Source organism: Entelurus aequoreus, linkage group LG04 (assembly GCF_033978785.1).
Source record: "Entelurus aequoreus isolate RoL-2023_Sb linkage group LG04, RoL_Eaeq_v1.1, whole genome shotgun sequence".
NCBI classification, from domain to species: domain Eukaryota; kingdom Metazoa; phylum Chordata; class Actinopteri; order Syngnathiformes; family Syngnathidae; genus Entelurus; species Entelurus aequoreus.
The window spans coordinates 26,046,052-26,064,437 of record NC_084734.1 but is presented as its reverse complement, the minus strand read 5'-3'; the positions used below and the strand labels follow the sequence as shown (position 1 = coordinate 26,064,437).

The window sequence follows — 18,386 nt, the reverse complement described above, 5'->3', positions numbered from 1 at the left end:
TATATTAAAAAATAACATGTAGATCAGAATCAGCAGCATAAAACCCTGATCGGAACACCCCTAATTAGTGCTATTAGTATTATTTTCCAACTTTTCAAATTACATTATGCCTTCTTGTTCTTTTTTGTTGTTGCATATGTTGGTGTATTATGAAACCGAAACCTGATAAATATTTTATTTCCAGGTGTTTGTGGATCAGCTGACCAACCAAGACATGGAGTTCATAGGAAATTCCATGTTTCCCACCATTGACAAAAGAATAATTTCTAGAATGGTCGAGTTCAGTGATAGGGTAAGTTTTTATTTGTTGTCCTTCAGTGACCACTTAAGCCTCACTGCTGCGCTACAAGTGTGTACCAAATGTTTAGGAGTCATGAATGCTAAACCAACTAATAAGTATATATAGTTCAAAATGTCTTAGTTTGGTTGTCTTTTTTTTTTTTTACCTTTTCGGAAATAACCCACATGGTTGCTACTTAAGCAAAAAACAGAATCATGTTTTCTTTTTTTCTTTTAATGCATGCGTTTTTTATTTTCATATTGTTGTCTTTTTGTTTTGAACGTTACTCGTCATTCATATGAATGTCGGTTATTTGAGCAGTTACTGTTTTATCTTAACCTTTCTTTTTCCAGGATGGCTCATCAAGTTGTAACAAAAATGGGATGTGCCAGTTTGAATGTTCTCCAATTTACACAGTGTCAAAATGATAAAAACAGTTTCAAATATATACAATGTTACCTCATTAATCGCGGGAGTTAGGTTTCCTGTCTGTTCCCTGTCTGTGGTAGGGGAATTTCCGTGAAGTACGGATGGTATTTATTCAGATTTATATAAATACTGCATGTATTTTTGGTCTTTAAAAGACCCTGTATGCAGTGTTATTAACCTTTACCACACACTCAAACACTTTCTAAGCTCTTTATAATTGTAACATTTGATATGAGTACTGTACTCACGAATGATGACTAAAAAAATAGCTGCCTGGCGATGAGATGCTGTGGCACGTGTCAATGGACTTCTTAAAACCCCACATCAACCCTACAAAAATCTTTAAAGGTGTACTGAAACCCACTACTACCGACCACGCAGTCTGATAGTTTATATATCAATGATGAAATCTTAACATTGCAACACATGCCAATACGGCCGGGTTAGATTAGTAAAGTGCAATTTTAAATTTCCCGCAAAATATTCTGCTGAAAACGTCTCGGTATGATGACGTTTGCGCGTGATGTCACGGATTGTGCGGACATATTGGGACACCATTGTGGCCAGCTATTAAGTCGTCTGTTTTCAACGCAAAATTCCACAGTATTCTGGACATCTGTGTTGGTGAATCTTTTGCAATTTGTTTAATGAACAATGAAGACAGGAAAGAAGAAAGCTGTAGGTGGGATCGGTGTATTAGCGGCTGGCTGCAGCAACACAACCAGGAGGACTTTGAGTTGGATACGCGCTGAGTGCGCAGCTTTGGCTTCCAAACATTTGATCGCTTGCCCGTACGTACGTAACTTTGGGGAAATATATGTGCTGTATGAACTTTACGGAGGTTAACGGTACTTTGGGCTGTGGGATTGAGTGTGTTGTGCGGGTGTTTGAGTTGTATTGGTGGGTTATATGGACGGGAGGGGGGAGGTGTTTGTTATGCGGATTAATTTGTGGCATATTAAATATAAGCCTGGTTGTGTTGTGACTAATAGAGTATATATATGTCTTGTGTTTATTTACTGTTTTAGTCATTCCCAGCGGAATATCAGGTCCCACCCGCCTCTCACAGCATCTTCCCTATCTGAATCGCTTCCACTGCCCTCTAATCCTTCACTCTCAATTTCCTCATCCACGAATCTTTCATCCTCGCTCAAATTAATGGGGTAATTGTCGCTTTCTCGGTCCGAATCGCTCTCGCTGCTGTTGGCCATGATTGTAAACAATGTGCAGATGTGAGGAGCTCCACAACCTGTGACGTCACGCTACTTCCGGTACAGGCAAGGCTTTTTTATCAGCGACCAAAAGTTGCAAACTTTATCCTCGATGTTCTCTACTAAATCCTTTCAGCAAAAATATGGCAATATCGCGAAATGATCAAGTATGACACATAAAATGGACCTGCTATCCTCGTTTAAATAAGAAAATTTCATTTCTGTAGGCCTTTAAATGGACAGTCTGCCAGGAAATCAAACAATTCAAATGAACTCTATTTATTTTGGTAGAATGGTCAATTATCAACCATAATTATGCCAGAAGCTTTTTGATTGTGATACAAAGTGTCAGGTCAAGTCAAAACTTGCAAAGTGACATTAACCAATTACGTCTTAGTGAGGGTACTCTGTATGTTCACATTTAAACCCCAATGTTCATTTTTACCTTTCTAAATTAGAGATGATCCCGCTGTTAGACCTGTGTTTCCAATTCTTGTTTTTTACAAGTCAATGAAGATGTACATTGTGTTGAAAAGAGAACAGTTCAAATCAACCCTTAAGGGCCCAAAATGAACATGATATCCTTTTCCACGATGAATGTATGGATATAAACTTCAAGTGGCCACCCTAAATTTTAAATACATTTCCGTTGCTATACACATTTTCACTGTTTGAATTATCGTGCTTAATCAATTTCACCCGTTTCCCTCTGGCTTTATTTAGGAAATTCATTCTTGGTTTTCTGTCAAGCGTCTCAAACTTAAGAGTAATACAGTGGAAACTGTACTTCCTGCCACAAATCCATCATATCCAAATCCGTTTGACTCACTGTTGAGCACTTTTTGTTCCACTTTTCAAGAACGTACTTCTTCCTTTTAAAGCCATCTTCATTTTGCTTCTCTGAACAGCTTCACATCAAGTTTATTTATTAAAAATAATATCTGTGTTATGATTTTTACATTATGTTTAAGTGTTGTCAAATACACACTGAAAAATTTGACCACATTTGTCCCGTTTTTCTACATCACCTTGTTATAGCTTGTCCAGGAGGTGAGTGTCCAGCGACATTGGGGTCAGAAAGGAAGCCCCTGGGAGTTCAACCTGCGTGACATATTCCGCTGGTGTCAGCTAATACAGGCAGACCAGTCGCCGGGATTTATTAACCCTGGTCAGCATGTGGCTTTGGTGTATGCAGAGAGGATGAGAACCGAGGCTGATAAGGCACAGGTAATCAGTTTTAACCCTTTGTTAATGCAAGTGACCCCAAAAAGTTGTCTGAAGCCCCCTCTTCTTACACATCACTTTGCAGCTACTGTTTACTAGGCCTGCGAATCTTTGGGTGTCCCACGATTCGATTCAATATCGATTCTTGGGGTCACGATTCGATTCAAAATCGATTTTTTTTTTTTCGATTCAACGCGATTCTCGATTCAAAAACGATATTTTCCCAATTCAAAACGATTCTCTATTCATTCAATACATAGTATTTCAGCAGGATCTACCCCAGTCTGCTGACATACGAGCAGAGTAGTAGATTTTTGTAAAAAGCTTTTATAATTGTAAAGGACAATGTTTTATCAACTGTTTGCAATAATGTAAATTTGTTTTAACTATTAAATGAACCAAAAATATGACTTATTTTATCTTTGTGAAAATATTGGACACAGTGTGTTGTCAAGCTTATGAGATGCGATGCAAGTGTAAGCCACTGTGACACTATTGTTCTTTTTTTAATTTTTATAAATGTCTAATGATAATGTCAATAAGGGATTTTTAATCACTGCTATGTTGAAATTGTAACTAATATTGATACTGTTGTTGATAATATTAATTTTTGTTCACTACTTTTGGTTTGTTCTGTGTCGTGTTTGTGTCTCCTCTCAATTGCTCTGTTAATTGCCGTTCTGAGTGTTGCTGGGTCGGGTTTGGTTTTGGAATTGGATTGCATTGTTATGGTATTGCTGTGTATTGTTTTGTTGGATTGATTAATTAATTAAAAAAAAAAAAAAAACAATGAAAAAAAAATAAATAGATTTTTTAAAGATGAGAATCGATTCTGAATCGCACAACGTGAGAATCGCGATTCGAATTCGAATCGATTTTTCCCCACACCCCTACTGTTTTTTCAGCTCTAACTCTTCTGTGAAATTATATATCGCAATGGAGTCTTTACCACAATACCAAGAGCATGGGAGACCCCTTTGATCATAGTTATATTTGATTGGTTGCCCTCTGGGTAAAGGTGCAAGCACGCCTATGATCTGCCTATACCTGAAATCTGTAAAAGATTTATAATGGTAATTTGTTTGAAATATGATGTTTAATTGTTGAGCGTCTACTTGTCCCACACAGGTATTGGCTGTTTTCAGGAAAGTGTTTGCGGAGGACTTTAAGTCCTACACATGTTCTAGACAATTTCATATGACACCACTCAACTTGCAAGTAAGTGATAATGTCAAAGCAAATTTTCCTGAAACAACTGGCAAAAAAAAAAGTGATTTTTTTTCTTCGTTAAACATATTCTTTTAGGTGGGGTTTTCTGTCCTGCAGCGTAAAGGTGGAGCCCATGTATGCTTGGATCCTCCTTTGTCCATCACACACCAAGCACTGAGACCACTTGAGTCCCTGATGAAATGTGTTGAAATGGGCTGGATGACCATACTGGTTGGGCCAATGGGCAGTGGAAAGACCAGCCTGGTGAAACTACTGGCTGTCCTGACAGGAAACCGCCTCAGAGTCATGGCAATGAACAGTACCATGGACACGACAGAGTTGCTGGGAGGCTTTGAACAGGTACCTTAGAACTCATTTTGTAGTGTGCCATCTTTGTCTAAAGATTCAACCTGACAATCTTTTTCTAGGTGGATATCATGCGGCCATGGCAACATGTTCTTGAAAGTGTCGGCTACTTCGTTGCCCTGGTAACACGACATGGCTTGTCGTTGCTGGATAAGGGCCTTAAAGAGAATGAGTTTCTGCTGCGTACGTGGGGCCTGTTTTGCCAGTGGCTGAAGAAGGAAGCTATGGTCAGTGTCAATTCTGAGGCCATAAACAAACTGGAAGTCATCCTCCTCCTCCTGGAAAAGCTGAACAGAAAACTCAAAGTGCTTACAGGTAACCATCTTAATTTGCATAGTAAAAAAGTGAGCAAAAAATATATGAAGCCAAACAAATGTTTAGAAATATAAATTCACTTTCTTCTGTCCTTTTTTTGTCTTTTTTCATGTTACAAATAACTTTTTAAATGATTTTAGATTGGGGAGTTGCCCACAGCAGGTTATTTAGAACGCCCATTTGAAAAAGAGTATCTCCAGTGGTCTGATCACATCTGAATTTTTACTGGGCGTATGCCATTTTCTGGTTTTAATCGTACGTTCATATTTAGTGGGAAAGCCATTGTTTCTTTGTGCAGTGTAATTGAATATTTGCAAAGTTTAGAGTTGCAATTAATGAACTCTTCCAAGTGTGCCTCAGACTAGTACCTGTGTAACTCGAGCTTGCCTCATTAGTGACAAATTTGCTAAGTTGGCAACAGTGTTTCTTCTTGTTATGGCTTCCTATTGTTTGGCAGGCCAGGGACCTGAACTACAAAAAATATTGAAGTTATTCTGGATTTTTTCTAGAGACCTGAATCTTGAGAAGACGTTCCTGTAAAAGAGCCGTTCAAAAGACTGCTCGTTATTCTACTATATATTCTATTCATTTCCTTTTTTTAACTCATTTTTATCAAGGAAAAAAATCACTCCAATCTGTAATAATTGAGTTGGATCAGTTTATTTTAAATATATGCATTACACATTATTATAGATGTTATTGGTAAGAATTATTTTATTTTCTATTTATTATTATTTTTGACTTTGCCAGGGTGTACGCCGCCTTCCGCCCGAATGTAGCTGGGATAGGCTCCAGCCACCCCCGCAACCCCGAGAGGGACAAGCGGTAGAAAATGGATGGATGGATTTTTTAAATTTTTTTTTTACTCTTGATTACTCTCATTAATGACGAAGATTTGACCGATTTAATATTTTACAAATATTGCATTGCGATTTACCTGGTGTTTTGTCACCCCTAGAAAGGTACATCCAAGTGCTCCTATAGTTCCTCTGATTTTGGTACATTTTGTTTTATTTTTCAGTTGCTAATACAGGCTATCTGCAGGGTTTTAAAAAGCCTTAAATCCAACAATTTGAAATTAAAGCCTTAAAATGTCTAAAATTATCCTTCAATCTCATAAAAGGTCTTAAAAATCCACTTACGTTACTTTATTTTAAAAATGCATAAACTTCAGTCCTGCTTTTCAATGTTCAGATTTTTGAGGGCGCTATAACGAAACTGCAAAACAGAACTAAAGTAAGCTACCTGTGCTGCACTGATCAGAATTAATTGCGCACCTTCCAGTGTGCTGTGCGCGCGCAGTGGTGTGTTGTTACAGCTTAGCATAGTTGTGGAGTAAACTTAACGAAAGCCCACAGCAAAGCCGAATTACATGCGTAAGATGGGTAAGTGCAAGTCATTATGTGGCTTCAGAACGATCAATTTAGTGCATGGTCGAAGCCGGAGGATGGAAACAAAGTATTTGGGACCCAAACGTGGAGACATTGAGCAGGGAAGCATTTGTTAACATTGCGGTGAAAATGAATGTAATGATAATGGAAAAGTAAAAAATCCGGGATAAGTCCGTGTCAAAAGCTGCTGAAATGCCACAAACACTTGCACAACTATACAAGGATCACTTAACCCCCCAAAAAAGTGTCATGTGGGTAAATTGGCGCCAATTACCAAATGAGATCAATATGAGATGTTTACTAGTAAAATCATACTATTACATACAGTAAGCATGCGTTAATTTCTCTGTGGTAGTAGTGTACTCGCAGCGGTAAAACTATATAAAAAAAGAAATAATTATTATTTTTTTTAATTTCTTTTATTTATTCCAATCATTTCTGGTCAGCTTCTCATGCTTCATATGTTTTCCAAGTTTATACAGCAACTTTTATTATATTTTTAGTCCTGCTAAATACATAAAGTTTCATATCATTTGGATATGTTTTAATGTTTCATCTTTAACATTGCTTGTTTTCTGAAGTTAAATTCTAAAGCTTTTGGAGTGGGCGGGGCATAGAGGGTTTTTAATTAAATAAATAAAGGTAATACCTCCACAAACGAACTGCTTCTATACACACTCAGGAAGTGGGTTATAAATATGCCTATAGAGCAAAATTTACATGGACGATTCTGAATTGATGGACAAATGTCCATAAAGGTTGTATTCACCTGACGTCATGTTCGCCTCAGTAACTATGCGAGGCTTGAAGTGGTGGGCCAGCGAGCATCTGTTCTCATTGCGTTCTGGGCGGCATTTTGCCTTTCTCGTAGAAAAAGGCCCTATGCTTGCATTGTTTTAGCCCAGGGGTCGGCAACCTTTACCACTCAAAGAGCCATTTTGGCAAGTTTCACAAATTAAAGAAAATAATGGGAGCCACAAAAAAAAAATTAAAATGAAAAACACCGCATACAAAGCTTAAATGCTTTGTGCTATGTTAACCAGGGGTCTCAGACACACGCACCGGCACGCACTTTAATGTGGAAATTTGATGTTAGTGCGGCCCGCGGATTTTGAATGAATTGCGCTTGATAGCGTCATACTTGCCAACCCTCTCATTTTTTCCGGGAGACTCCCGAATATCAGGGCGTGATGGCACTGCTTTTGGCGCCCTCTACAGCCTGCCCAAACAGTGTACCTGCTCGACCACATGCAGAATGCAGTTTCAGCTTGCTCACGTAAGTGACAGCAAGGCGTACTAGGTCAGCAGCCACACAGCTTACACTAACGGTATAGCCGTATAAAACAACTTTAACACTGTTACGTTACAAATATGCGCCACACTTTGAACCCACACCAAAAAAGAATGACAAACACATTTCTGGAGAACATCTGCACTGTAACACAACATAAACATAACACAACCAATACCCAGAATCCCATGCAGCATTAACTCTTCCGCTCAACCAACGCACGGAGAGGGGCGTGGGGGGTTGATGTGTGGGGGGATTTGGTGGTAGCGGGGGTGTATAATCTAGACCAGAAGAGTTAGGGCTGCATGGGATTCTGGGTATTGGTTGTGTTGTGTTACGGTGGGATGTTCTCCAGAAATGTGTTTTTCATTCTTTTTTGGTGTGGGTTCACAGTGTGGCGCATATTTGTAACGTAACAGTGTTAAAGTTGTTTGATACGGCTACCGTCAGTGTAAGCTGTGTGGCTGATGACTAAGTATGCTTTGCTGTCTCCTACGTGTGCAAGTAAAAGCTACATACAACATGTAGCCGGGCTGGCATACTGTTTGTAAATGCAATAGAGTACAATTAATGCAGTGCCATTAGGGCACTCCCTTAATTTTGTAATTAGAGTGAAAGTAGGATTATATTTTCCCTGGGAGTTATCCAGGAGAGGCACTGAGATCCATAAATCTCCTGGGAAAATCGGGGGGGTCGGCAAGTATGCAGCTGAGTGGTCAAAGAGCCGCTTGCGGCTCCGGAGCCGCGGGTTGCCGACCCCTGTTTTAGCCTGTTGGAACAGTTCAAATCACAAAAAGGATAAACGTTTTGTCAGAGTTCCTCGAGAGGTAATCAGGAAGGGCGAAAGAGTGCAAGATTTTACAAAAAAACGACAGAAAACGGTCACGCACTCCAGTCCAAGGGAGCAGAGTCGAAGAACGCAAGTGTTTGCAGTGATCGCTTTGTGTTATATACTTTTAACGTTTAGTATTTCCCATCAAAGTATTTTCTTCATGTTATTTGTATTTTATCTTGTTTTGGAGTTCTTTAAACACATTTTTGCTACGGGTGTTTCCAAAAGCACCAACTCGGCGAGTCTAAATAAAAGAAAGCAAATGTCAGCAAAACCCAAAAGAGTAAAAGTTAAAAAGTTAAAGTACCACTGATTGTCACACACAGACTAGGTGTGGTGAAATGTATCCTATGCATTTGACCCATCCCCTTGTTCACCCCCTGGGAGGTGAGGGGAGCAGTGGGCAGCAGCGGTGCCGCGCCCGGGAATCATTTTTGGTGATTTAACCCCCAATTCCAACCCTTGATGCTGAGTGCCAAGCAGGGAGGTAATGGGACCCATTTTTAGAGTCTTTGGTATGACTCGGCTGGGGATTGAACTCACAACCTACCGATCTCAGGGCGGACACTCTAACCACTAGGCCATTGAGTAGTAATGTAGTAAGTAGTAATGCTTTTACCATAGGCAGCAACCATAAATGAAGCTTTCAGCACATACACAACATTGAGATTCATATTCTGATGAAGGCAGGAAAAACACGCATACTCATAAACGCCACGTGCAACATCAATAAGGCAACAAATGTCACGCTTAGAACAGGACTCTGAACACAGATGCAGGATTTTAAGACAATATATTTATTTGGACAAGGGAAGGGGTCCAAAACAGGAGAAACAAACAGGCTATAAAAAACACAACTGACCTGAGCTCTAAACTAACAAAAATATCAATAACTCAAAAACGCTCCGTCTACGGAGGGAAAAAGGGGTTATGAACAAAAAACTACTAAGTATAACAAAAGCCACTCCAACGGAGGTGATGCTAGGAAGCTATTCTTACCTGAGAAAACTTACAAATCAAAATACTCCCGTGGATCCAAAAAAGGTACAAGAAACGTGGCTGCGGCTGTGGACAATGCTATGGCAAGGGAACGCTGGAGGTACGCACACGAAGTAACGAGACACTCTGGCACAAGACAAGAGGAGGACGAGACATTTATACACATGAGGGAGTGTGACACAGGTGGGCACAATCAGGGAATCAGGAGAGACATCAGACCAATGAAACAGGAGGAAGGGCAAGTGACCTGAAACGAGAGGGAGAGTTGACCTTTCAAAATAAAACAGGAATTGACAAGACAACATGACACCAGATGAAATCCAGATAAAACTTCACCCAGGTGTGACAACAAACATGGTTGTAGACGTGAAATGCAACATTACCCGTGCAAAACCGATGCATGATTTATCCGGGAGAGTCTCAATATACGTATATTTCATTGACCCAGCCACACACAAAGATGTTGTAGACCTCCATGTTTTTTCAAGTTTTCATCTGTTTTGTAGTGTAGAATAATGTCTGGAGCATACTTGCCAACCCTCCCGAATTTTCCGGGAGACTCCCGAAATTCAGCGCCTCTCCCGAAAACCTCCCGGGACAAATATTCTCCCGAAAATATCCAGATTTTCAGCCGGAGCTGGAGGCCACGCCCCATCCAGCTCCATGCGGACCTGAGTGAGGACAGCCTGTTTTCACGTCCGCTTTCCCACAATATAAACAGCGTGCCTGCCCAATCACGTTATTCCATACGAGGCGTCCGGCATACCGCCGATGAGCATGGTGCAGATGGAGAAGATCTTCTCGGCGTCCGTGTTGGCGCACACGTTAAAGCCGACGCTGGTCAGGCTGCTGAGAGTGAAGTAGAGGGCGGTGATGTACGAGCTGCGCACCGACGGGCCGCCGACCGTGTTGTTGACGTAGGGCATCTCCAGGCGTTTGCCCAGCTCATGGAGCCATCCTCGGGGAAGAGACGGGAGGACAACAGGGTGACAAGAACTAAATCATCCAGACTAGAGATAAATTGTATTATTGTGTTTATCTTACCTAAAAATAAATGTATTTATTCATTTTTTTTAAAACAACTAAATTTTACTATATTTTGCTAAAAACATCAAAATTAATTGTATTTTTATTTGTATTTTTTCTGACTCCTTATAACATCCAGCCATAGAAATATACATTAAAATAAACATATTTGAAATAATTAATTTAAATGATCATAATAATTCATTTAAAATGACCATATTTAATTATTAAAATAATTGCTTGTTTTTCAACAACTTTAGCATTTTATTCATTACATTTTGAAGCTCTCAGAAGCCAAGTTATGTTATATTCCTTAAGATTTATTTATGCAAGTTTGAAGTATCAATTATCTAAACACAGTTTTGTTTGCATATTTTCAGGATGTAGATATATATATATACACTACCGTTCAAAAGTTTGGGGTCACATTGAAATTTCCTTATTTTTGAAGGAAAAGCACTGTACTTTTCAATTAAGATAATTTTAAACTAGTCTTAACTTTAAGAAATACACTCTATACATTGCTAATGTGGTAAATGACTATTCTAGCTGCAAATGTCTGGTTTTTGGTGCAATATCTACATAGGTGTATAGAGGCCCATTTCCAGCAACTATCACTCCAGTGTTCTAATGGGACAATGTGTTTGCTCATTGGCTCAGAAGGCTAATTGATGATTAGAAAACCCTTGTGCAATCATGTTCACACATCTGAAAACAGTTTAGCTCGTTACAGAAGCTAAAAAACTGACCTTCCTTTGAGCAGATTGAGTTTCTGGAGCATCACATTTGTGGGGTCAATTAAACGCTCAAAATGGCCAGAAAAAGAGAACTTTCATCTGAAACTCGACAGTCTATTCTTGTTTTTAGAAATGAAAGCTATTCCACAAAATTGTTTGAGTGACCCCAAACTTTTGAATGGTAGTGTATATATATATATATATATATATAATATATATATATATATATATATATATATATATATATATATATATATATATATATATATATATATATTATATATATATATATATGTATATATATACTGTATGAAATACTTGACTTGGTGAATTCTAGCTGTAAATATACTCCTCCCCTCTTAACCACGCCCCCCGCCCCCAACCACGCCCCCCACCCCGCCACCTCCCGAAATCGGAAGTCTCAAGGTTGGCAAGTATGGTCTGGAGCACCAGATAGTTTTAACATGTCTGGGAACGCGACCTGACAGATATAGATACACATACAGATAGATACTCATTGAGATCACTCAACAAATCTTTTTTGATCTCTAATAGGGATCAATTATAGTGCATAGTTTGAATTTTTAGCTTGTATCTGGTTTTAGTGGTAAGATCTAGGCTCCTTGCATACTCCGATAGTTCTCACACTGTTTGCTGCACAGTCGCCATGTTGGTTTGGTAGACCACCACTTTGTTTACTTTCGTCAAAAATTACATGAGTGAATACAACCTATACCAATTATTTAAGTATGTTAAACAAAGTAATTAGATGGTTGTAAGATGTGGAAATAGTACAACAAGAGGGAGAGAGCTAACCGCTAATCTAGCTTGAATGTGAACTAATGAACCAACAAAAATAATAAGTACTTTGTACACGTCAACAGAAGTCTAACTGGAGCCACGTTACAGCAAAGAGTAACCAGCTAAGAAGAGGAAGTTAGCAAGTTGTTTTGATTAAGTTAGGAGAGAGAATAATAGCCACAGAGTGAAACAAAGCTGCGTTGATATGAATGGGTACACACTCATTAATGAAATAATAAATGTGTGATATACATTATTGTTAAGTAAATACAATAATTAAAGATATACCAATATTAAATTTATAATAGATCGTAGGCCCTGTATTGTAATTGAATCCTGAGGTGCCCAAAGATTCCCACCTCTATTCTATACACTATACCAGGGGTGTCAAAGTCAAGGAATGAGTTATCTATGATATTTGATTAGTATTAGAACCGACCCGCAGGCCACAGCCGCCTGCTGCTGTTTTGCACGCACCAATACTCCATCATTGTTGGCGCTAGGAATTTTCAAAATGGGGTCCCAGGGACCCCATCGGGTCATAAAAATGGGGTCCCACAGTAAATTTTTGGGGTCCCACTTTTTTGTAACCTGTTTGAAAACAAATGATAAATGTATGCATTATCCTGTTATATCTCACATTCTATATTGTCTTTTGGAAAAAGGTTGTCATAAACGTTACATAATTAATTAAAAAAAATACAAAAGAAAACTAATTTTAATCCATCCCATCCATTTGCTACCGCTTGTCCCTTTTTGGGGTTGCGGGGGGTGCTGGAGCCTATCTCAGCTGCATTCGGGCGGAAGGCGGGGTACACCCTGGACAAGTCGCCACCTCATCGCAGGTGCATATGTAAATGTATTCAGTTATAAACATTCATTCACTTTCTTCTTTCCTTCATGGATCTAAACTTTACCGCTGCCGATATTTTTATTGTAATATTTTCCGAATGTGTTTGTTGTATTTTTGGTCACAGTAAGACAAAGAAAACAATCTGAAGTTGTCTTTATTTTTTAGTTTTAATGCCATGATTTTAAAAGTCCGGCCCGCGTGTGCACAGATTTTCCTCCATGCGGCCCCTGAGCTAAAATGAGTTTGACACCCCTGCACTACACTAACCTTCAAAATCTTTACTTTTATACCATCATCATCCATGTCGACCTTGTACATGCAGAGAAAAACATTTATTTAGGATGTATACTTAAGTATTTAAAGCAGTACATGCATTGTCTTTGTGCTTGACACCTGACACTGTTGGTATTTAACAAATCTCTAATGACAATATTGTTGTGGCATCGTAAAAAAACATATACAGCATGCAAATATTTAGACAGTTTTGCATCATTTCGTCATATCATTTCCTAAACCTCTAGATATGTCAAAGCTGCAACTGGACTTCAGGCTGCTGAAAGAGCGGATGGCTCAGCTGGAGGATGGCCGGAACAGTGGAGGCTTTGAGTGGTTGGATGGAATGCTGATCCAAGCCCTGCAGGCTGGCGACTGGTTGCTCATGGACAATGTTAACTTCTGCAGGTAAGCAGTACTTACTCTTCATTACAGATTTTGTCAGAACTACTGTTCATGTTATTCCAAGTGTTCATCCAAATGGTCAACATTATCTATATATCTACAGGAGCTGAGATCATAGGAAAATGTATGCTACTTCACATCTTTGCAGCTATGAAAGTTTTTTTGGGGAATTTGTCTTGAGGAATTTGGTTAGATTATACAAAAGTTTTGCGAGGTCACTGTTGGACCTCAGCCTTTGACAAGTAACATTGACTGTATCTTTACAAACCTTTTTATGGGGTTGAGGTCAGGGTTCTGCATGCTTCAGTCATGTTTTTTTTCTCCAACCATACCTATTTGCACTTTTGAAGTCATGCTAGAACAGACATAACACAACACAAGAACATACAGTACAGGCCAAAAATTTGGACACACCTTCTCATTCAATGCGTTTTCTTGTTGTAGATTGTCACTGAAGGCATCAAACCTATGAATGAACACATGTGCAGTTATGTACTTAACAAAAAAAGATGAAAAAACTGAAAACTTGTTTTATATTCTAGTTTCTTCAAAATAGCCACCCTTTGCTCTGGTTAGTGTTTTGCACACTCTTGGCATTCTCTCGATAAGCTGAAAATAAAGAAAATGCATTGAATGAGAAGGTGTGTCCAAACTTTTGGCCTGTACTGTGTCTGCTTAAAGAAGGTATGCCACTCGCATTAAATGACATTGTTTTAAACCAAGACATACAAGAACACTACTACAGCTCGCATACTCTGTGTTACCATAATGCCACGTTCACACTGTCAACAAATGCCTACTCATAGCTGCTGTGGTATTTGTGGTCAAATTTCACCTCTGAAGACGATTTAATAAATTCAGTTTTGACGTAATGGATGACCCGTATAGATGCAATTGGAGCGCTGATTTGATGCGTTCCTGTACATTCTTATACGTCAATTACGTTCAATTAGAAACAATTGTGGGCGCCGATTGGAGACCTGGCATATAAATGAGACCGATGTATGGTCCTCCTTGCTCATTTCGTCTCAGACGTTCAATGTGGCAGCAGCTCCTGATGAAGACATCATCACATTTAACATGCCATTTCTACACTGCATCCAGAAAGTATTGACAGCCCATCACTTTTTCCACATTTTGTTATGTTACAGCCCTATTCCAACGTGGAATAAATTGATTTGTGACCTCAAAATTCCACACACAATACCCAAGTAATGACAATGTGAAAACGTTTTTTTGATGTTTTTGCAGATTTAATAAAAAAAACGAAAAACTAAGAAGTAAAACATAAAAAAATTAAGCGCTGTGATTACTTTTCTGATGCAATGTATGCTTACATCACTGCCCTAGAGCAACAAGAAGAGCAGCTACAGTTTATGAGCCAGAACAGACCGTTGGCAGTTGGGAGGTGATCTAAGCGTATCTCTTTGTGATGTCCTTTTATCAGGTCATCTGATATGTTATCTAATTGTGCGTAACAGACCATGTCACATAGCAACTCAGCATGGTGGAGCTTTTATTTTTTTCAAATTGATCCCGATGAACACTATTAGGCACCATGATTGGTGGCGTTCTGACATGTTCTGATGCGATCGCAATCTCAGAAATTTGGGCATGTTGATCGTGGCAATTTTCTGAACCATCCAAAAATTTTACAGGATTGCCACGACTTGTCATGTCAAGATCATATGCAATTTACCACGGTCATCACGACAGCTCCAGGTTTCACTCTACGATGCCAATCGCGGTCCTAATCATGATAGTGTGAATAGGACACTTGTCGTTTAAAAGAACAGATTAAATAAAATAAAGTTTCTTACTATTACTAACTAAATTGAAAAAAAATATGTTGTTACAATAGACTATTCATTTAATGATGTCTAATGTCAGGAGCTAAACTTTGCCAAATCGACACACTAACATACTGTAACTAATGCACGCATGTGTGTGTATTTTGTCGGGTTAGTTTAAATACTCAGGGCAGGAAAAGACCAGGATAATGCTTGAAGAACAGTCGAAAGTTAGCCCTCTCTACATAGCCACATAATCGTCTGTTTAAGTCAGTCCTGCTCAGTGGCCTAGTGGTTAGAGTGTCCGCCCTGAGATCGGTAGGTGAGTTCAAACCCTGGCCGAGTCATACCAAAGACTATAAAAATGGGACCCATTACCTCCCTGCCTGGCACTCAGCATCAAGGGTTGGAATTGGGGGTTTTATCACCAAAAATGATTCCCGGGCGCGGCCACCGCTGCTGCTCACTGCTCACCTCACCTCCCAGGGGGTGATCAAGGGTGATGGGTCAAATGCAGAGAATAATTTCGCCCACACCTAGTGTGTGTGTGACAATAATGGGTACTTTAACTTTGTAACTTACACTACCGTTCAAAAGTTTGGGATCACCCAAACAATTTTGTGGAATAGCCTTCATTTCTAAGAACAAGAATAGACTGTCGAGTTTCAGATGAAAGTTCTCTTTTTCTGGCCATTTTGAGCGTTTAATTGACCCCACAAATGTGATGCTCCAGAAACTCAATCTGCTCAAAGGAAGGTCAGTTTTGTAGCTTCTGTAACGAGCTAAACTGTTTTCAGATGTGTGAACATGATTGCACAAGGGTTTTCTATTCATCAATTAGCCTTCTGAGCCAATAAACAAACACATTGTACCATTAGAACACTGGAGTGATAGTTGCTGGAAATGGGCCTCTATACACCTATGTAGATATTGCACCAAAAACCAGACATTTGCAGCTAGAATAGTCATTTACCACATTAGCAATGTATAGAGTGTATTTCTTTAAAGTTAAGACTAGTTTAAAGTTATCTTCATTGAAAAGTACAGTGCTTTTCCTTCAAAAATAAGGACATTTCAATGTGACCCCAAACTTTTGAACGGTAGTGTAACTTATGTCGACAAAGTCTTAGTACAAAAAAGAGCCCGCTTACTGTAAACTGGCGTCAGCATACTTGATCAACTGCTTTTGTCGCCATAAAATGAGAGGAATTTCTACGTGTTGTAAGTTAAAAGTTAAAGTTCCAATGATTGTCACACACACTAGGTGTGGTGAAATTATTCTCTGCATTTGACCCATCACCCTTGATCACCCCCTGGGAGGTGAGGGGAGCAGTGGGCAGCAACGGTGGCCGCGCCCGGGAACCATTTTTGGTGAAGTAATGTTAACATGCTACAGATATAGACTTCCTGTTCAGAGCAAAGTAGGAACGCAATATTGACCTAGATTTTTTATTATCATGCGTTTTCGTTATGTCTTAAAGGGAACTACACTTTTTTTGGGAATTTTGCCTATCGTTCACAATCGTTATGATAGAGATGACGACGGATGGATTTTTTTAATGCATTCTAAATATTAAATAAATGTAAATAAAAGTCTGCTTACTGCAAAGCCAATGGGAACTCCACTATTCCGCCCACAAAATCCAATAGATAACCTTTCAAAAAGTGCCAACAATACCCAATTCACATTTCGTGACTTGAATTTAATTAAGTTTTAGTGATACTATTATTATAAATGCTAATGCAGACAAACTATTTAGAGTGGCGCTGTGGTCATTTCCGGGTGTGCCTATGTTTACATCATAGATTGGTCTGCTGCTCCTCGCTTCTCTGCAAGTTTATATTGGATCATAAATAATGCCTCTCATCTGAAAAATAAATGGCTGAGAATATAATCCGACAAGTTAAGACACGTTGACAGCCATTTCCGACCTGGAACTGGCAAGGAGACACAAAAAGCACCTGTCCCCCCAACCACATTTCTTCGCGAGGATTATGAGACATTTTTCATCTAAGTGGGAATATATGAACATCCTAGCAGTAGACATTCTAATGACAGCGGACCTTATACAGTAAGTGATGTTTTATTATGTTTGTTGTCTCTCATAAAGTCTGCAATGAGCAGAAATCAGTGATGAAGGTGAAAAAAACAAACTTGATGCGTTTTTTAAATTAATACGCCACTTATGTTTAAAATGTTTAAAATATTAAATGTTATCATAAATGTGCCCATTACTACATTACATATATACTTACATCATGTTTATAAAACCCTAATGGAGGTGTTTGGACGTGTTATTAGGGGTTCTCAGTAAGTAAGTAAATTGTATTTATAAATGTACTTACTTACGAATGGCAGAAAAGGGCAACTCTCGTAGTCTCTATTGTAAGCAGACTTTTGATCGCATTTATTTCATATTTAGAATGCATTAAAAGTCCATCCGTCGTCATGTCTTTCATAGTGATTGTGAACGATAGTCAAAATTCCAAAAAAGTGCAGTTCCACTTTAAGTCCTAAGTGATTGTGAAAGCAATGGCTAGTTTCACTTTCCATTCTGGTTACGTGGACAACACCTTACATTGACATTGTCAGTCAGCTAGTCCAAGGGGAATCAACATAAACGGATTCAACTGTAGTCATTATTGTAGTTTTCAGAAGATCTTTTTCCAAACGCTTTTATGTTTAAATACAAGATTCTTATTTATCTTAAAAAATATATATGTAGTGTGCATTACTGACTACTCACATTAACACATGTTTGCATAGATGCAAGGAAAAGAGTCAGAGTGGTGGAGTGTACCGGTGTTCTGCCACTTGGTGTGACTTTTCCCGAGCCTTGATCAAGGAAATTTAATGTCTGGATTTCCTTTTATTTCATCTACAATGGGATTCAAACTTTTTTACGCCCCAATACCAGGGCAAGTAGACAGAGCTATTGAAGTGTCTTTTTCTG

At 38.9% G+C, this 18,386-nt stretch overlaps 1 protein-coding gene across 2 annotated transcripts in view; it reads left to right on the top strand.

Annotated features, from left to right (window-relative positions):
* The window catches only part of mdn1 (midasin AAA ATPase 1), a 194,309-nt gene that overhangs the window by 77,022 nt on the left and 98,901 nt on the right, over window positions 1-18,386 (top strand). For both annotated transcript variants that reach the window (XM_062044455.1, XM_062044454.1), the window contains exons 39-44: window positions 185-292; window positions 2,959-3,147; window positions 4,273-4,362; window positions 4,450-4,713; window positions 4,782-5,034; window positions 13,486-13,645. In XM_062044455.1, the coding sequence (XP_061900439.1) occupies window positions 185-292; window positions 2,959-3,147; window positions 4,273-4,362; window positions 4,450-4,713; window positions 4,782-5,034; window positions 13,486-13,645 (1,064 nt within the window). The remainder of the gene's footprint in view (window positions 1-184; window positions 293-2,958; window positions 3,148-4,272; window positions 4,363-4,449; window positions 4,714-4,781; window positions 5,035-13,485; window positions 13,646-18,386) is intronic.